This window comes from Echinops telfairi, unplaced genomic scaffold, assembly GCF_000313985.2.
Source record: "Echinops telfairi isolate 266 unplaced genomic scaffold, ASM31398v2 ScPeMD7_7469;HRSCAF=8507_0, whole genome shotgun sequence".
NCBI lineage: Eukaryota > Metazoa > Chordata > Mammalia > Afrosoricida > Tenrecidae > Echinops > Echinops telfairi.
Genome location: NW_022111372.1, coordinates 78,019,912 through 78,040,851, shown reverse-complemented (window position 1 = coordinate 78,040,851; position 20,940 = coordinate 78,019,912). Strand labels below are relative to the sequence as shown.

At 50.7% G+C, this 20,940-nt stretch overlaps 1 protein-coding gene across 1 annotated transcript in view; it reads left to right on the top strand.

Annotated features, from left to right (window-relative positions):
• Positions 1-2,072: 2,072 nt before the first annotated feature.
• Positions 2,073-20,940, top strand: part of GALNT10 (polypeptide N-acetylgalactosaminyltransferase 10) — a 54,625-nt gene continuing 35,757 nt past the window's right edge. The window contains exons 1-4 of the mRNA XM_045284709.1: positions 2,073-2,223; positions 7,155-7,340; positions 11,236-11,419; positions 17,022-17,139. Of these exons, the coding sequence (XP_045140644.1) occupies positions 2,073-2,223; positions 7,155-7,340; positions 11,236-11,419; positions 17,022-17,139 (639 nt within the window). The remainder of the gene's footprint in view (positions 2,224-7,154; positions 7,341-11,235; positions 11,420-17,021; positions 17,140-20,940) is intronic.

The window sequence follows — 20,940 nt, the reverse complement described above, 5'->3', positions numbered from 1 at the left end:
GAACCAAGTCAGAGGAGAGTTTGGAAAGCCCTGGGGGTGGTCTCTGAGGGTCCTGCCAGCGCATCCCAGCCCTGAAATCCCTCCTGGGGCACAAGACCAGGAAAAGTATGTGTGTACGGAGGGGCTGGTCTATGCCCCTGCTCCAGAGAGGAGGTGATGTTTCAATGCCGCCTCCCAAAACTCTTCCTGGTACAAAAGGTGTCTCTCCTGTCCATCCTCCCATTCGTGTTTCCCCGTGTTCATGTTCCATGACTAGGTTCTCCCAGCAGCAGAAGCCCTACAGATCCGAGCAGCAGAGCTGGTGGTGTGGGGTTGGAAACCAGTGCCCACACAGCAGAGTAGAGAGAAGAGGGCATCAAGAATTGGTGGCACATTTATAAACTATCAAGGGCTCATGAGGGAGGGGGGAGCGGGGAGGGAGGGGAAAAATGAGGACCTAATGTCGGGGGTTTAAATGGAGAGAAAATGTTTTGAGAAATGATGTACAAATACGCTTTACACAATTGATGTGTGTATGGATTGGGATAACAGTTGTATGAGCCCCTAATAAAATGTTTAAAAAAAAAAAAAAACGAATTGGTGGCATTTGAGGATAATGGTGCTAGCTTTAAAATCAGGAACCCCTGCCATGCCTCTTGACTCTTAGCTGGAAGCTGTCTGAAAGTAGCACCCTAGACTGGAACTTTCTGCGCCCCCATACCCCTTTCTCTAAGAAGGCGGTGTTTGTAAAGTTGTCGAAGCGGAATGAGAGGAGCTTTATAAGAACACTCCCGAAGGGCCTAGGCACACAGTAAACGCTGAGCAGAAATCACGATGACTGGATTACGGCTGCAGTGACTCCCCGGTGACCTCAGACCAGCGATGGAGATCACCGTGCCTTCATGCCGCGAGCATTGGAAAGTGGGTTATGGCAGACATAGTTAAGTTAAAATTAACACCTGATCATTTGATCTCCCTTTTGACCCATTTAAAAAAATGTTCTAGTTTTTTAATATTTTCTTTTCAACTGAGGTTTTTCCTCTATTTTATTTCATTATTGTTTTGTTTTTGAGGGGAGGTTTTCTGTATGCTTTCCTGTACATGAAATCCAGGCTGGGTAAACTTCTAGAGACAGTAACTGGGTGAATGGTTTCTTGGGCATATAACACAGGAGGTGGGGGATGGGGAGCTCATACCAGTGAGTACAAAAAACTTGATTGTAGTGGTGATTGTACAACTATTAAGTTGTATGATATGTGGATTATATGCGAATAAAAAAAACTTTTTAAAAAGGAAAAGAGAAATCACAGTGACAGTCAATCACGAGAGGGGAGGAGCCATCTCCTCAGAAGCATTCTCCTTTGCTGGGAATACCTGAGAAGCAAACAGGAGAGCTAGAGGTGCTCTGGGCGCCAGATGGGTTGGCAGTGCCTTAGAATACACTGTCTCAGACGTGCAAGTAAATAAATCTCTCCCAGGAAACATATGAGCCGTCACACTTTAATAGCCAGAAGCCCAGGGGAGTTGAGACATGATGAGACACAGAATATGTACAGCTCCCAGAAGCCAGCCCAAATGTGCAGAGGGCAGCCTCCCCGCTGTGGCCTCTGCCTTATTAATGATGCCCCCAAGGCCAGAGAACCAGCCACGGCTCTGGGGACAGGTGCTCAGATTTATCGAGTTTATGACTGGCTCTGTATCCCCCCCCCACCCCCCCATGGGGGCTGCCCTTCCTCCGCCTCCTGTGGGTTTGGCCAGAGCTAGAGCAAACGGCGGTCCTTGACTGTGCTACTTATCAGCAGGGGCCTGCAGGGCTTCGTGGCATCACAGACTGAAACTCTGATTGTCTACTTGAGGATTAATTTGATTACACCCAGCGGGAGAGCAAAGACTGCTGGCCAAACCAGGCCTCCTGGCTGTGTGACCTTGGCCAAGAAACAACTTTTTCAGACCTTGGCTTCCTTCATCTTGAAATGAGCTTGATAAACGATGGCCCAGGAGGGTGGCGCTGTGTGTTCATCAGGGATCTGTGGAGGCTGTGGCTCCGAGCGAGCGAGGCGAGCGGGTATGGAGGTGGGAAGAGTGTTCAGAGAATGGGCCCTGGTGGGGCGGAGCCTTTAGTGGGGGAGACCGAGCGAGCAGTTGCACAGACATGCGGTGCATCGGAGCTGTGTGCTGTGCAGGACACGTTCCAGGGCCTGTTTGGAGGGGCTGCTCTGGTCTGGGAGGTCAAGACAGGCCGTGGTAAGGAGTTCACACTTTTAGCGAAAGTCTGGTGGCTGAGCGGGAGCTGTTGAGAAGTGGGAGCAGGGCGGCTTGCCCAGACAGGACATCCAGAAGAAAGTGGAGGGGCCAGGGGGACAAGATGAATTCTGGAGAGGGGTGAGTGACCAACTACACACACCCTTGTCATCCTGCGTAGGAAATCTGGACCTTGCTCTGAGAAGCCATGGGAGGCCATTGAAGTGCTTTCAGTGGGGAAGTGGAAGGGGAACAGTCTAATTCTCTTTTTAGAGACACTAAACTCACACACACACAAACACACACGACTGAATCAAGACAGGTGGGAGCGCAGAGAGCCATCTTGACCACTGTGATGGTCTAGACAAAGGACAGCAGTGGCCTGGACTGAGGCCATAACCCTGCTGTGTCTTTGTCACATGGTCAGTGCATGCAGGAATCTCACAGCATCTCTGAGTGCAACTTCTGTGCTACAGCCTGCCAGGACGAACCATTCTGGGATTCCCCTGCAGACGCCGTGTGTGTGTGTGTGTGTGTGTGTGTGTGTGTGTGTGTGTGTGTGTGTCCGTGTCCCCGTCCGTCCCCATCCCTGAGAAGCACTCTGGCCTCATCAGCTAAGAGGAGACTTGGGGCAAGGCCTCCAGTCTGCCCTGGGCCTCGCTTCTTCTGCAGCAGTACCAGGAGCAATGGGCCTGCCACACCCTGTTTCAGTGGTTCTGGGGGATTCCAGTGAATTAGTCAGCAAGGTCCCCTGAGAGGGTGCTGTATGCCCAACATTGAGGTGACTCAGTGGGCTGAGCCTGCACATTCAGAGTTGAGTTTTAGACCTCGGCTGCATCACTTATGAACAGTGTTCCTTGGGCCAGTTGCATCAACCTCTCTGAGCCTCGGTATCTTCTTCTAAGCCCTAGAATCTAGGAGATAAAGCCACAGTCCACATGTTACAGCACTGTTGTAGCCTTCCGAGGTAATATCTATGAACTGAGGAGCTCTGTGTGCTGGCAGGGGCTCAGTAATTGTTTCCTCTAATTATCATCATCACAGACACCCTCTTCATGTAAGGCCCCTTCCAACTCTAAACTTCTCTGATTTCGTGGAACGGTGTCATGCACTTTCGAATAACAAGGAGTGTAATGGCTCCAACTTTCCCCCAAGCCGTCAAAAGGCCATAAGGGGTTGGTCTGTAATGACTGCGTCATCTGTGTCCAGGGTGATTCAGCGATAGGGCTCTGCCCGAGCAGGCCCCTCAGTGATTAGAAGCAGACGGGGTAATATTTCTCCCTCTGATGGGAGTCCTGCTGTGTGCTGTGGGTGATTATCCCACTCTCCTTTTAACGACCTACCAGTTGACCCAGCGAGGAAGCAGAGGCGGTCGCAGCTGATGCCTGTGGATTTTTATTCTCCCTCTTTAAGACAGTGCTCCTGCATTTCTGGAGCGTCATCAGGCCTCACTCTATCTTGTCTCCGTGCCCAAGAAAGTCCAATCTGGAAAGATTTAGCCCCTCAATTAGGGTAAATTGATTTCTGCTTTCTACAGAGTCACTGCTCCAAAAGGGAGTGGGCAAGGGTGGGGGGAGCCGTATCCGTCTTCTCCCGCGAGCAAGGAGGAGGCCGGTGCTTCTTAGTCTTCTAGCGGCCCTGTGCTTCTCTGTGTGTAATTTTTTCCCCTCTGTGCTTATTTTAAGTGCTCCAACCTACCAGTAGCCCAGCAGCACAACACACAACCCACTTCATCTCGCACAACTTTCTAGAGACACTTAAATCAAAGGGTCTAGAGCAATGCTTGCCTAATTGTGCGTGTTCAGAAAGCTGATTTTCAGTGGTGCCTAAGATGATTAGTTGGCTTCCAGACTCTGCATTCAGTAACAACATTGGATCATGTGGCAAGAGCGCTTTCTCTTTTCAGTTCTTTTTCATTTCTTCTGATGACTTCAAATGCAAAGTCTCAGTTGGTTGCCCATGTCTCCCCTCGTGACAGGATAGACTTCAAACTCACAGCCACAGGAGAGAAGCATGTCTGGGGAAAAGCTAAGACACTGCTTTGTTTTATTCTACTTTTCCAGTCACTTTCGTTCTCTGCCGTGCCTTCTTTCGCACCTTCACTTACCAAGTCTTACCCTTATCAAATTGTAGTAGCATTTATATTACAAGACCTTTTTTAAATGTTAGCAGCTCTATATTATAAATGGTAGCCCCTTTCCATTTATGTTAAAAGTCTCTTTTAAAAAATAAATATAAAAAAAGAAAAGAAAAAAAAATAAATAAATATAATTCAATTTAATTATTTATTTTACTGAACCATTTAAAAAAACAACTAAATGGGCTATGGAAAAGCAGGGAGGCGTGGCAAACGCTGTGACCATAATGCCTAGTTAAAGGGCTCTGGTGGCACCACGCTTAAGCACTCAGCTGCTTGCTTTGAAAGGGGTCAGGGGCTGGACCCCACCTGTAACTGCATGAAAGAGACACACAAACTAGGAGGTGATGGGATGTTTCCTAGTCTTCTCGCTGCGCTTGTTTCTCTGTGTATTCTCTGTAAATCCCCACAGGTCACAGCCTTGGAAACTCTTTGAGACAGTTAGTTCTACTCTGTCCCACAGGGTGGCTCTGGGTGGGTTTCAAGGGCAACAGGTGGGATGTGGTTTGTGCACGTCCGAGGGCGGGGACACTAGAATGGGAAGAGCATCATGCTCTTCAGATAACCCAGCCGTGTTCTGCCTGTACAACCGCAAGCAAACCGCGTAGCTTCCCTGAGCATCAGTCTTCTCATCTGTAAAATGGAAAGAACCATCACGCAACATATGATTTTAGGAATCAAAGGAGAGAAAATGTATGACGCCATCTTAAAATCTTAATATGTTTTGCCGGTGCATGTTATAGAGTACTTTTTAAAATCATTTTACTCGGGGCTCATACAGCTCAACACAATCCATATGTACATCCATGTGTCCAGCGGATTTTTACATATGTTACCATTATCATTTTCAAAACATTTTCTTTCTACTTTAGCCCTTGGTATCTGCAACTCATTTTTCCCCTCCCTCCCCCAGGAACCCTTGACAATTTATAAATACTTATTTTTTCATGTTTTACACTGACCGATGTCTCCCTTCACCCTCTTTTCTGTTGTCCATCCCCCTGGGAGGGGGTTATATACATAGATCATTATGATTGGGTATTTTAGAGTTTTAAGTGAGACTTAAAATATAAAATGCCAAGTGGATTCTGGCCCAGGGAACCAGGAGATCCTTGCTCGAAGCACAGTCTTGCCCTGGGCAGAGGTAGGTCCCTTCCCTTCCCTGCGCACCAGCACCCTATCTGTTTCATGGAGACGTTGATGCAGCCCAGTGATCTCAAGGTCTAGCTGTGCGGCATAGTCTTCAGTGGGTCTAGCAGATGTTACCCAGAGCTACTGAATCACAATCACCAGGGATGATGCCCAGGGACCCTTCCCTGGCTTCCCAAGGAGCCCTGGTGATTCAGTGGTTATGTCTTGGGCTGCTGGCTACAAGGTCTGAAGTTCAAAATCACCAGCCACTGGGGGCGGGGGGGTGGGGGGTGGGGGGGGGGGGCTTTCTACTCCCATAAAGAGTTACAGTCTCAGAAACCCACAGGAGCAGTTCTACTCTGTCCTATAAGGTTGCTATGGGTCAGAATTACAGTGAGGTTCCATGGTGTAGAGGTTACTCCTTAGGCTCTTAGCCTCAAGGTCAGCAGTTCGAAACCACGAGCAAGCTCCACAGGAGGACAGGCCTTTCTCCTTCTGTAAAGAGTTTAGTCTCAGGAACTCATGGGGGGCAGTTCTACCCTGTCCTACAGGGTTGCTGCGAGTCCACATTGACTCAGTGGCAGTGAATTTGGTTTTCCGGTTTGATTCCATGAACATGGGATGTCATTCCTTTTGTTTCCACTGTCTTTCATGTTTTGTAGTTTTCAAAGTATAAGCCTTGTACTTTTTGGTAAAATTATAAAATGGTATTTAAATTTTTATTTTCCAACTAATTTATTGTTTTCTGGCATAAGAAATATAATTGCTAGATATTGATATATATATCCTATACAACTATGATATTTATTTATTTCATTTATTTCTTACGTCTTATAATTTTCTATATAAATATCATGTCATCTACAACTAAAGACAGTGTTACTTTATTCTTTCTAATTGTATGCTTTTTTATCTCCTTTTTTTAACCTTATTGTACTGGTAAGAAAATCTAGTACAATGTTAGATATAAGTAGTGAAGGAGGAAGGTGGGGTAGAGGAAGGAGGAGGAACTGAGCACAATGATTGATACATAACCGCACCCCCCCAGGGGGATGAACAACAGAAATTGTGGAGGAAGGGAAACAGCAGTTGGTGTAAGATATGAAAATAATAATCATTTAGGGAGAGAAAAAAGCGGAGCTGATACCAAGGGCTGATACAAAATAGAAAGTAAATGTTTAGAAAATAATGATGGCAACATATGTACAAATATACTTGATACAATTGATGTATGGTTTGTTATAAAAGCGGTAAGAGCCCCCAATAAAATGATCTGTTAAAAAAAAGATACATCAATAAGAGTTTATTTAGTAATAGAAAACTGAACCTTTTAAAAAAGAAGAAGTGAGAGTGTAAACCTGACCTTACTCCTGAGCAAAGGACTAAGTCGTTCAGGAATTCACCATTAGGAATGATGTCAGCTACATACATAAGTATGTCTATATGTAGAGATCTGTGATCTAGGTTTAGCACTGCCACTTGATCTCTTCAAAACTCAAGCTTCTCCATTTGTAGTCTGACTTGCCCAGTGGAGCAGTTTCCAGAAAGCTCCGTGCGAACTGTAGGGTGCAGTTCACGTGTTGGTGGGGATGGGAGCACCAGAATGATTGCTGAGCGCTTTGTTCTTGCCCATCCGTCCACCGCTTCCCTCCTGTCTTCCCTGCAGAGCACCTGAAGAAGCCGCTGGAAGATTACATGGCCCTTTTCCCCAGCGTGAGGATTCTCCGCACCAAGAAACGGGAAGGTCTGATAAGGACCCGGATGCTGGGGGCCTCTGTGGCAACTGGCGATGTCATCACGTTCTTAGACTCTCACTGTGAAGCCAATGTCAACTGGCTGCCGCCCTTGCTCGGTGAGGAAGCCCTCCCCAAGGCGAGGTAGGCGGCCTGGAATGAGCCAGCCGCCGGGGCCCAGGCCACCCAGCCTCCTGCAGGGAGCCAACCACGAGGGTCCCAATGTCCCTCTGAGATGCACCCAGCACAGTGCCAAATGCCATGAGTGAGTCTTTGGTTGGGGCCATAAAGGGTCTTTAAAGCCACCCAAGCAAGTGACAAAGACAGAAACAGGCTCAGCAGAGGAAGACACACAGCATGTCCAATGACATGATTGCTTCCCTGAGAGTACCTCCAATTGTGTTGGCACACAAGTCAAGGCCTCTACTATTAGAAGCCAAATTATGGGGTGACATCATCATATCAACTTAGAATACTTACTATTGGTTACACCACTCCTATAAGCCAGGTAGACTACAAGCATCACCCCCAAAACCTCTCAAAAACATGCCTGGTCAAAAGCATCCCTTTTTCATAGTAGCAGAAATTGAGGTTCAGAGAAGTGAACTGTGGGACCTCAGTGTGAAAAGAAAGGTCTTCTGGCTCCCCGGTCTGTGCTGTCCCTCAGTTCTGTACTGCCTCGCTGAATGCACTCCCTCTCAGGGTATATCTGGGGGTGGGAGGAGAGGGGGCTATAGACAAGGAAGTGTAATGACCCAGGAGTTACCCACCATAGCCTGTGAGCAAAAGAGGTGGCCTTGCAGCTGGCTAAAGAAGCAGACCTGCATGCTGGGGGGTTCTGCTGGGATAAAGGCAGTGATCTGGTGCTGGCCAGCTGACACAGGTAATGTTCCCCTGAGCCTGGGAGTCAGGTAAGGGGCAGGGCTGCAAGCAGATTGGGGAAGAGGTCATTAGAGTTAGCCCCTCAACAATGGATGAGTGAGCCCTCACGAGCAAGAGGAGCAAAGCAGATCGCCTGGGAGACTCCTTACAGTGCAGCGTGCCGGGCTCCACTCCCCGAGTTTCTGATTCAGGAGGGCTGCAGGGGACCCAGCGATGTGCCTTTCTCCAAGCGCTCAGGTGATGGCCGCCCAGGAACCACACCCGAGTCGCACAGACAAGGGCACGCCGCCATTCAGGAGAGAACAGAAGCGAAGCCTGAATGGATCCCTGGGGTGGTCCAGCAGGTTGTCTCTCTGCCACAGGTCAGCAGAGAGCTTCCTTTCAGAAGATGAGCGGCTGCCTGCGTGGGTCTGGGAGCTCACTGAGTGAGGAAAAGGCTACAGCCCAGAATTTCTGGTAAACTGTGCATTTAATTAAACCAAGCAATCTTCTGCATCTGCCTCTCATTACCCAGAGAGAGGGGAAAAAGAAAGAGAAAGAAATGCCTCACCATAGCGCCCCTAATTTATAGTTCTGAGGGAACAACCCATTTGTCGGGTCATTCGGTGGCTCATAATGAGAATGAAGTGGTGGGGTACGAAGCTGAGCTGGTTGGCTAAATAGCCCTTAACTCTGTTTCTATGGAAATGTATGAGGGTAATTTTCATAATCTGCAGACACACATGGAAGAAACATCCCCCTCACCCCTCCCTTTTTTTTTCTTTCTTCTTTTCATTCTTTTTCCAATAGACACATGAGCCAGTAGATTTAAAAGTCTGTTCCTGCTAATAGCAGCGGAAGCAAAGCCTCATGACTTTGGTCTCTGAAACCATTAATACCTCCGTGCTTGGCTCACTCTGCTGCTTCTTTTGATCCCGCCGCCCCCCTTCCTCACCGCTGCCCAAGGAAAGGCACTGTTGATCACCATTTCCTTCATCCTCATGATCATCACCATGACTCTAATAGTCTCTTAGCTTAGCCGCCCTCTTCCGCATTTGGATGCGATGTTTACACGGGGAAGCGGGCAGTAGTATCCACATTGTGCAAATGAGACACCTGAGGAGCAATGAGAATGAAAGAGATGCGCAGCCTTCCGGCGCCTGCTTCTGGGCTGGACGCCCATCACATGCTAAAGGCTGGGCTGGCATCTTGCCCCCACTGCCACCTTCAGTCCTCACGGAGACCCAGTGAGACAGGTGCTGTCTCACCTCCAATCGACTGGCAAGGCAACAGGGGGGCTCAGGTGTCAGAGATCCTCATCCAAGGTCAGGCCTCCAGCTGCTGAGAGAACCTGGTTTGCACTTGAGTAGTTTGTCCCCAAGCAAACACACCACCCTTGCTGCCCAGCAGCCAGCAGAGACCTGTGTCATCAGCCCAGACCTCCTCAGAAATGAAATCTTCGGAATGGCCATGAATCAGTAGGGAAGGAAGGCTCCTCTCCAGCTCTCTACCCAGGGATTTGGACGTTTTTTATACACAGCCCAGATGCTCTGGAATGGCCCCCTGTCCACATCTGGGGATATACTCACCATGGGTCACATTGCTGAAGCTTTCTTGGCCATGTGCCACAGCTAGAAATGCACTGCGCGTGTCAGTCTGACAGACAAATGCACACACTCATGCAGTGTGGCTCAAAGAGTTTCTTGAAACAACATTTCACCTTCCCACAGCAGGCACCCTCAAACTCTCGATGCTGGTTTTGGTGTTTTGGATTTTTTGTTTCGCTACAGAATGCACACAGACTGCACAGCCCACCTATGGATTTTGACTTGTTATTGTCAGGTGCTATCGAGTCAGTTCCCCCCCATAGCCACCCTGTGCACGACAGCATGCAACATAAGACTGGTGCTGCACCACCCACACCATTGTTCGTAGGCCTGAGCGCATTGTTGCCGCCTGGTCAATCTGTCTGGTCGAGGGCCTTCCTCTTTTTCACTGCCCTTCCCCTTGACCAAGCTTGATGTCCTTCTCCGGGGACTGGTCTCTTCTGACAACCTGTCCAAAGGATGTGAGATGAAGACTGCCATCCTTGCCTCTAAGGAACATCCTTCTGAGACAGATGTTTGTCCTTTAGCACTCCATGGTACTTCCAATATGGATTTGTCCAGCAGCTTAGAAAAAGGCTAAAGTGCTGCTTTCTCTCCTGGAAAGAAAACGAGCAGGAGCTCAGTAAAGGCTGGGCCCTAGATATCTGTGGCTCAGACAGACTCCCCATGCCAACTCCTGCACTTGACCCCGGACCCAAACCGCTCAGTGCACTTGTCCTTTTAGGCAGATTGCCTGCTCTGGGCTGCTCACTGGCTCCCACTGGCTGCAGCCAGGACTTCCTGATGACGGGAGCAAGCTCAAGCTCAAGTTTGAATGTTATCAACAGGCTGAGCAGACAGTGAATTTCATAGACCCCGCCTCTCCCTGGCGAGACATGTAGATCCAGGCCCCCTTTCCCTGGCTTGACTCACCAGCCTGGAGTTCTCCTGCAGGGTGGTAGCTGCACCCCTCCAGTCAGTGGGAGCCATGAATCACTGAGACAGGGCGTGTCCTACCCTTTCCCGTAGTTCTGACTGGTGGCAACTTGAGCCGAACCTTCTCACAAGGCGAATCATCTGACTGAAGCCTGGGGCACCAGTGAGTCTACCCAAGGGGCCAGCATGCTGGGCTGACCGGCGTCAAGTTCAGGACTTGGAGTGGGAGCCTGCAGGGCCCTTCCGGAGGAAGTGGGCCTCTATTTGGCATAAGGGGGCTGACCTCTAACAGCCCAGTATGCTAAGCTCTTTGCAGACAGTGTTATAGCTGATCCTCATCAAGCCTGAGAGAGCGCCTCCATGTGTCCTCATTCCAAAGAGGAGGCCATTGGTGCCCGCAGACCTTGTTTAAGTAGCTGCCCCACAGCCTCATTGTCGGTGACAAGCCTGGGGTGGGAGCCCCAGCTCATCTTGCCGAAAACCTTTCTCTGCCTTCGGTCACCCAGGCGTTCACCCTAGACCATTCAGAGAAATTAGCGGGCACACATGGTAGAGTCAGAGGCAGAACGGGCCGTGCATGTAGCGCTCCACCACCCTGCCCCACCTGATGGCCAGCTCTCGGCTTTTTCAGACCGCATTGCTCGGAACCGCAAGACCATCGTGTGTCCCATGATTGACGTGATTGACCACGACGACTTCCGGTACGAGACGCAAGCAGGGGATGCCATGCGGGGCGCCTTTGATTGGGAGATGTACTACAAGCGGATCCCAATCCCTCCCGAGCTGCAGAAAACCGACCCCAGCGACCCGTTCGAGTAAGTATGACCGAGCCATTCCAGCTGCTCAACCAGTGATAGACACCTCCATGCATGCGCACACACCACTGCCACCTGCCCCCAAGGGCCCAGTTCCAGTTCTAGGAGCCGGTGCCAGCAGCTCACGTGGACTGGAAACAGAGCCCCTCCCAGCTTCCAACAGAGCCTTGGCTTTTGGACCCCATGCCGTTCACTCCACCCTGCCCACCTCTGCACAGTTCCCAGGCCTGCCACTCACATGCCGAGCTCAGCACCAAAATCCCCTTCGAGCCTGGCGTGTTGTTTGTTGCCCTCCATGGTGTGTCCACACATGTGCAGAGTAGAGCTGCCCCCCGCATCTGCAAGGCGGTGGCCTTTGAGGAGCAGAGCCCCAGGGCCTTCCAGCAGGGTTGGACAGCCAGCCTTTTGGCTCCTGGCCAAGCACTTAGCCATTTGCACCTCTCCGGGACTCCTTCCAACTGGTACCCAATTGTAATCACCACCTAAGTGCCAGGCACAGTGCTGAGAACATTGCACTTCCACCAAACACATGTGCTAAAAAGCATCCATGGTTTTCCGTATGGGGAAACCAAGGCTCCGAGAAGTTGAGGAACTTGTTCAAGTCCCACAGCTAGTTAAGTGGCCAAGGTCAAATGCAATGGCTGGTTTAATCTGACTCCAGAGCCAGGTTTCCCATCCGTCTCCTATATCCTGTGGAATTCTTGGGAAAATGGCAGCTTATCTAACCGCAGAAGTTTGGGGATGTGTGGCCTGGACTCAAAGCCTTCGCATTGTGAGGGTTGGAAGGGGAGCTGCAGAGGTTAACTCCCAACCCCTTCTTAGAGGAGGAGATTGAGGACCCAGGAGAGGGAGGGGCTGTCCTGATTTGTGGCTAAACCAGAAGTAGAGCCCAATCTCCTCGCTGGTGCCCCAGGCTTTGGAGAGGTCTCTTCTTCCACAATGGGCTGAACAGCCCTGCAGCTGTCCTGTGAGCCTTCTAGCCCTCCGACCAGCAGGGAGGAGATCTTTGCCTACACTCAGCGGCTCAAAGCAACTTAGATTTACCAGTGCTCACTTACACTTCTGGAGTTCAGAAGCCCAAACTGGGCTGTAAGTGGGCTACATTCAAAAAGTCAGGTTCTAGGGAACTTCTAGTTTCTTGCCTTTCCAGTTTCTAGAGGTGGCTTTCATTCATTGGCTTATGGCCTCTTCCTTCATCTCCCCCCTCAACTTCCAAGCCAGCAAGCAGCAACTTAAAATCAATCTCTTTCTCCCCCTCCCTCTCTTCCTCTCTCTCACCTCTCTTCTCTCTTTCCCTCTTCTCTCTCTCTCCTTCCTCCCTCCCTCCTCTCTTTCTCCCCCCCCCCTCTCTCTCTCCTCCCCTCTGTTTCTGATATCACATCTCCTTCTCTGCCATTGATCTCCTGCTCCCCCTTACAAGGACTCTTATGATTACATTGAGCCCACCCAGATAATGCAGGGTCAGCTTTCCATCTCAAAATCCTTAACTTCATCAAAGACTCCTTTATTGTGTAAGGAAGCAGTCACATAATTCCGGGATTAGGACATGGACATTTTTGGCAAAATCATTCTCCTGTCTGCTACACCCATCTAACCCGTTTGACATCCCCAGTGAATCCTCAACTTTGCCCTCCCTTGCCCTCTCCACCTTACGAGGGTGCCCAGTGCTAACTGGGGCTTGGGAGGAGCCTCCCTAATGCTGTGGGTCCCAATGAAGTCTCAAGAGTAGAAAGAGCTAGGCTAACCAAGGAAATGAAGGGGACCAGGTGCTGGAAGACCTGAGACAGGAGGAGGTTCCATGTGCTTCGTGAACAGGGCAAAGACATTTGTATTCTGTATCCTCCTAATCCTGCTCAAGAGCAAGCATGAGATTCCTTCCTAGCCCAAAGATATGGCTTGGACCACACCATGCACTCAGTTTCCCTTCTTCCTCAAAGTCACGCCCGGCCCACTTGAATACTCCAGAATAACTGGAGTGCTAATAGCAGGAGTAGCTAACACTCAGACTGAGTTGTCAAGCAACTTCAACTGACATGATTGCCCAGGACCCTGATAAGAGCGTCCTGGGGATAGGCGGCATTGGCCCTTGGACTGATGCAGACCCTGCAGTTCAGAGCAGGAGCAAGATCTACCCAAGATGCCACCGTACAGAAGCTGAGGTTGGAGAAGGCTGCTTCTGAAAACAGCATTTCGGGGCATGACGTAGATGCAGTCAGACCATCCCCCGCCCCTTACTGTGTGAGCTCTGGCCATGAGCAGACCATGGGCCCTCGGTTTGGAAAGTCCTTAGGGATGAACCTCCTCAGGGTGCAGTGAGGGAAAGACCGCACTGTGCACAGGAGCAGAGGCCCAGCCAGGGCTCGCATCTGGACAGCGCAGCACAAGCTTGGCCACAGAGCACTGGGCCTCCACCCTGGCTGCACAGGGAAAAGTGGGCGGCTATAAAAACACCCTGACTAAGGACCCCGGAGTCTCAGGGTGGGGTCCAGGCATCAGTGTTCTTTAAAGTTCCCCAGGAGGGCACAGGCCAAGAACTCTTCCATCCCCTTCCCCAGATGCTTTCTAAGGGACTCCCCATCCTTTGGAATCTCCAGTCTTCCCAGAATTCTCTCATCTGTATTGTACGTGGGCATGCTTCCCTAGGGCCCCAGCTGGGGAATAGGCTGCAGGCTCAGCATGGCATCCTGAGGTTTGAAAGGCTCCAGCTCTGGGGCCAGACCCCGATTTGACTCACAGCTCACCCACTTGCTTACTCCATGCACTTGAGCAGGTCGTGTAGCATTTCTGAATTTCAGATTCTTCTCTCTGCAAGGGGCTGGTCAGAGAGCTTTGTGGGAGCTGGAAATTGCATTGTTAAAGTGAGTGTACAGACTAGACAGGCGGAGTTGTTGGTGGTGTTGCTGAACGTGTCAGACAGCAGAGCAGGCTAGGGAGAGAGGCCTCCCTCTGGAGTCAACGCCTCTAGCATCCACAGTGCCTTCAGGCTAGTATCCTACCCACGCTGGCGGATGTGGGCCTGGACCCTGGCTTCAGCCCAGACTGGTTCTTGGAGTCAGAAACTTAAGTGCAATTCCCTATGAGCCGCCAACTCAGAAATGCATACAGTCTCTCTAAGCAAGAGATTTACAACTCCAGCCTTGCACACACACACACACACACACACAAGCCCACAACATTCCAAAACTAAAGGGGAACTAATAGAAATATGCCTTATTGCCTGTTAGCCACTGAGTGCTTTTAGAAAACTGGTCACCATGTGAGTGGATGGCAGTGCGGCCCACCTCTATGGTGCGGCATGACTAGGGAAAGGCTCGGAGCGGTACTGTCAATGCTGCCTGGTAGAAATGCAATGCAGCCTCCTGTGGACGTTGACATCCCCTCATAACTACGTGCAAATTGCACAAAGCACAGATGAAATCGGTCTCAACCGCAGATATGTTTAAATCTTACTCGCTGCCATTGAGTTGATGCCGACTCACAGTGACCCTGTAGGACAGGGTAGAACTGCCCCCTTGTGGGTTTCTGAGACTAACTCTTGATGGGAGTTGAAAGTCTCATTTTTTTCCTGGGAAGCGGCTGGTGGTTTCGAACTACTGATTTTGCAGTTAGCAGCCGAACACATAGCACACTGTCTAGTTATCTAAAATATCATGGACGCTCTAGTCAACATTATGAGAAAATCCCTGTCCGTTTCTTCATAGGACATCTTCCAGAGCCAGGTTGTGTGTTACACTCACAGCACATCTCATCTCGTGGGAAATCTTTGGTGGTCACATGTGGCTGGTAACTGCCATATCGCATGGGTGGCAGATGGTCACACATGTCAGCTCAGGTCACATGGCATGTTCAGGAGAGCTGGCATAAAAATGAGGGTTCCCTGATTCCTGATCCCCGCTCCCTTTTCACTCTCCCACGGCTTCTCGCCTGCTTATTCCTGACTGAGAGAGTATGGTGGAGGGGGATGTGAACTGTGGTATTTGCTACAGTGCTATTGAGTAGCTGGGGAAGACTCTTGAGCAAGTTACTTGCTAGTCTGGACCTCAGTTTGTTCATCTGTAAAACGGGGTCTGAGGGCACTGTGAAAAGTAAATTAGCTTAATGAATAAATTAGCTCCACACACAGATAGGAGACTGTCCACGCCTTCTGTAAATATTCAGAGAGATCCCCTCTCAAAGGGTCCGAATTCTATGCCAGTGGGTCCAATAACCAAAATCCCACCACCATCAATCTGTTCTAACTCACGGTGACCCTATATAGGGTTTCCAAGGTTTTGTAAATCATTAAGGAAGCAGGGAACCTCATCTTTCTCCCATGGAGCAGCTGGTGGATTTGAACTGCTAACATTATGGTTTAGCAGTCCAGCGTCTAACCCACAGTGCCACCAATACTTGGGTTAAGTAAGATCTCTTAAATAAGTCTTGCTTCCCATGAGTTTGCTGAGTTCTCAAGGCCAGGAGGGGGTGTGGAGGTTGCTTCTGGAAAGTTCTGGTTCTGGTGTTAAGAGTCTTCCAAGGTAGGCAGGTGAGGACGCAGCAGACATTGTAGGGATCAGGCACTATCCCCGTGTGAGGCACCATGGGCGATTCAAGCAGGTAGCAGCATGGCGTCCCCCGCAGAACTAGCTCAGTGCCATGCTAACTTCCTGCCCCGCGAGCCTCTCACAGTGTAGCGCCTCTCGCCCCTTACTGATACATCTTCCTGGTGCCTTCCCTCTCCCATTTTCTCCTTGTGCAAACCCACCCGGGTGCTACCTCCTCTGAGCACCCTTCTTGACTCTTGGCCCAGCCTCCTCCTCTGCCCCCACGGTTGGAAGCAGACAGCCCCTCCCCTCAGAATCCTGTAGATGGTCAGTAGCTGCTAGGGGCCATTGCTCTGCCAGGCCTGAGCTTTGGGCTCCTCCCATGCTTGGGTGGCTGTCCCACTCTCCTGGCGCCCAGTCGGACTCGGCTTCTGGATCCTTCCATCCTACAGTAGCTGTCTCACTCTCTTGACACTCCCTGAAAGCCCAGTCTGACTCTGATTTGCCTCAGTATCCTCTCCGCACCTACTTCGCAACCTCTTTCTTGAATAAAGTGACGAGAGGCCAGGTGGAGTTTGAGCTGAATCTTTGACCTGAAAGCACCGGACTGTGGCCTCCCCACAGCAGAGCACGTTGGTGCGGGCCTGAGCAGGGAAGCCACAGAGGAGCACGTACAAAATACCGATTCCTAGGCTCCATCCCCCAGAGATTCTGCCTGCATTGTCGCTTTCTCTCTCTCTCTAAGGGGTCCTGCAGCATCGACAGACTTGGAAAGGCATGATTCAGGCCATTCAACTAATGGGAGGACTGGAGAGGGGTGAGGCTGCAGTGGCAAAGCCCCAGGGCGGAATGCACTGTGCTGTCGTTTCACAAGCATCCGGAAGTGTGGCCCGGTGGAAGGGACCTTGGATCAGTTCAGTTGGACAGAAATGGACAACGGTTCATGAAGAGGAGTTGTAGGCCAGGGGCGTCACTCAAAGGCCCAGGGGCGGCGGACCCTGGGCCGTGTGCAAGGAGCCGATGGGCGGGCAGCGCATCAGGCTGTGCGAGGAAGTCTTCACAGTGGTTTCTTTTCCCGGCAGGTCCCCCGTGATGGCTGGCGGACTCTTCGCTGTGGACCGGAAGTGGTTCTGGGAGCTGGGCGGGTACGACCCCGGCTTGGAGATCTGGGGAGGGGAGCAGTACGAAATCTCGTTCAAGGTGAGCCAGCGCCCCGGGTAGCCCCCTATCCCAGTGCAGCCTCCTGCATCTTGAGTCCTAGCAGGCTGCCCGGCCAGCAGTCTGGAAGCGTCGGGGTTCGGCGCTCACGGGGCCCCTCAGGCCTTGCAAACGGGAGCCAACACACATTCTGGGATGCGGTTAACGGTTCAGGTAAAGATGCGGTTAACGGTTCGGGTAATAACTATGCCCTACAACCAATTTGAAGGAACCCTGGTGGTGCAGTAGTTAAGTGCTGGGCTGCTAATCGAAAGGTCAGCCCATGAAACCCACCAGCTGCTCCGCGGGAGAAAGATGTGGCAGTCAGCGTCCTGGGACACCTAGGGCCATTCAGCGCTGTTCTGCACCGTCCTAGGAGTTGGAATCACCAGGAGAGCGTTAGCATAACTGATGCCACGAGCCCGTGCTATAGCCGCCTTCTGACAGTGCTGGAGAGAGAGCTGGCAGTGCCTACTGACCCGCCAAACTGGTGAGGCCTCTCCTGCTCTTGGAACGTGGGACTGTCTTGTTGTCACTGGGGAAAGCAGCGCTTAGGTCCCTCTGAAGGGATAGGGGCTGGTACTAGGTCCTTGTGGTCTGCCAGAGCCAGTCCTGGTGTGCCTAGCCCCCAGGGGTGACCAGTACCATTACTGGGCCAACCCGGTGAACACGCAACCCTGATGCCCCTTGAGCCGGGCATCAACTACCTACCTAGGAAGGACGGCTGTGAAGCACAGTGGTGCTGGCTTTGGGACCAGCACCAGGGCACCTCCGTCAGATCCTGGCTCTGCCACTTCCTGCCAGCTGTGCGATCCTGAGCAGAGAATCTTCACTTCACCGCCCTTCGTGTCTGCTTCTCTGAAACGGCCGAGTGACCACTTCCCATTCATCGGTTTATTGTGAGCACTCGATGAATCATGCTGACAAGGTGCTTCTCAATGGAGACCCTAAAGATGGTTATCACTGTCAGCATCTCCACTGATGATCTGCACCACTGGTTCAGCAGTTCAAAATGACCAAACCGAAAATAAACAAACCCTGACTCACATAGGCCATACAGGACAGAGGAGACCGGCTTCCTGTGGCTCCCAAGGCTGAGTGTCTTGACAGAAGCGGAATGCCTCATCTCAGCACCACCAGCCTTTCGGGTGTCAGCTGAGCACTTAACCGCTGCACCATCAGTTCGGATTTAGGGCACGTACGTTCTTGGTTCGCAAGGAAAACATCCTCAAAGCGGATGAAAACATTGTTTGGGCTCAAAAACTGGTCTGTATCAATTTAACCTCCAGAGTTTTGAAGCTGCCTTCCATGCAGGGACCAGGTCCTTCAGTAAAAGACTAGCCAGGAGGGATGCTCAAGGTGATCGACACCTACCAGTGCAAACAGAAGTCAGCTGTAAACAACTGCGTTCACGCTTGGGTGTAATGATGACGTTTCAGTGTGGACACCACCTCACGGGCTTGGCCCTCACAACACTCCAGAAGGGGGCGTTGTACTCCTCACTCCTTTTTCTTTGCAGACAAGGTGGGCTCAGACCAAGGCCCCACAGAAGTGAAAATATAACAGAACTAGGGCCTGAACCCAGGCCCACCTAAATCCAAAGCTATGTTCGGGCTGGCTGTGTCACAGAGCCCTCTAGAGAGCTCTGGAAAAGAAGGCTACTGCAAGAGAGTAGCTGCAATCTCTTACCTTTTCCTTCTCGGTTTTCACCACTTCCTTGGGGTAGTGCTAAGTTTCTTGAAAATTGCACAGCCTCCCAGTGAAGTGCATTAACAACAAGCCAAATCAGAATTAGCAATTAGGTCTCCTCTTCTAGCCAACTTGGTTAACTGTCGAGGCTGCCTGTTGTTGTTGTTCTGTGTTGATGTATTTTCTCAGGCTGCATCCAAGCATATCAGAAAAAGAGCAATGACTGATTGGTGATGGGTATAGGTTTGGTAAGCAATGGTACAAATGTCACCCAGTCTAGTTTTGCAGATGTTACATCCTTGTGTTATTGTTAGAAGCCCCTGAGTCAGTCCTGACTCACGGCGACCGTATGTGCAGCAGTGTGAAACACTGCCTGGTCCCGCGCCATGCTGACGGCTGTAGCTTTGGTGGAGCCTATAACTTTGTCGCAGCCATTATGTCAGACCATCTTGTGGAAGGTCTGACTCTTTTTTCACTGACCTTCCACTTTACCAAGCATGATGTCCTTTTCAGGGTCTGGACTCTCCTGATGACATGTCCAAAGTAAGTGAGACAAAGTCTCGTTGCTCTTGCTTCCAGGGAACATTCTGGCCGTGCGTCTTCCAAAGCACACTTGTTCATTCCTCTGGACGGCCGTGGTATGCTCACTGTGCCTCACCGACAGCGCGGTTCAAATGCAGCTGTTCTCCTGCAGCCCTCTTTACTCACTGTCCGGCTCTCACGAGTGTGTGAGGCGACTGACCATTCCCTGGCTTCCACGGAGAGTTCCTTAGCCGTGGCAGTCTGCTTCCTTGGGAGCCTTTGGGGGCAGCACTACTCTGTCTTCTAAGGTCACTGTGTCCTCAGAGTGACATTGTTGCTCTTTAAGACTTTGAAGAGTTGATAAGCCTGATGCACCGTGTCCTTGATTTCTCAGCTGCTACCCATCCGTGTTGATTATGGAGCCCAGGACGTGGACTTCTTTGTAACATCAGCCCTTTCTCTCTACCATGATTGGCTCACTGGCCCAGTTGCGAGGATTTTTGCTCTCTTAAGAAGTAATCCATACTGAAGGCAGTATCTTTTATCTTCATCCGTAATTGCTTCTGGTCCTCTTCGATGCCGACGAGTAAAGTTGCATCCTCTGTGCGTGCATCGCAGGTTGTTAATGACTCGTCCTCCCGCCCAGCGGCTGCATTCGTCGTCATAGCACCCGTTTCACAGATGGTTTGCTCCACATGTAGATTGAACAGGCCCTGAGGTGCATCTTTTCTATGTAAAACCTTGCCATCTCCCCGCATTCTGTTCGAGTGACTGCCTCTTGGTCTGTGTACAGGTTTCACATGAGCACAACGAAGTGTTCTCAGCTTCCCATCCTGTGCAATGTTATCCGCCAACTGTTGGGCCCACACCATCGACTGCCTTTGTAGAGTCAATGAAACAGAGGTAAACATCTTTCTGGTATTGATTGATTCAGCTGAAGAGTCATCCTGAAGGATACAATAAACTCACCCCCGGGAATCAGAAGTGCCCAATCTGCGAATTAAACAGACTTGGTTTATGAAGTTTGCTACCAAGTTTACTCCAAGAAATGGGCGCATGCGTGTCCGAGTTCTCCCAGCAGGGAAACTTCAGTAGGGTCAGGGCCTTTGTGTCTTTATTCACCGCCATACCCGGAGAGCGCAAGGCTGGTCTGGCACAGAGGAGGCACCTGGGAAATGTGTGCTGATGGAAGACTCAGAGCAGGTGTGTCCTTGGCCAGGGCCAGCCTTCCAAGCTCTGAACGGATCCTTGGTCAAGAAGTCCCCTTTCAAAAGCTCCCTCTGTGGAGAAGAGTGAATAGAGAGAGATTTGCACAAAGGAATTTCTAAAACCCCAAATGAGTTCGTTCTGTGTCTTTCAAAGACCCATCTAATGATGCTCATCAGGCAATTACAGCAGAACAAATGGCATTTTTCTCCACACAGTTTATTTACAAAAGCGCCGGTAATGAAGCCATATTTGAAGTCGCTCACCGGGCGGGGGCAGGAAGCTGGCTCATGTTTCCATTTGTTCCAATTATGCCCTTCGCTCTTGAGGGGAACTGAGGGCATGTGATGTCGGCACCGAGGTCCAGTCGGAGCCCTCGCTCCCTCG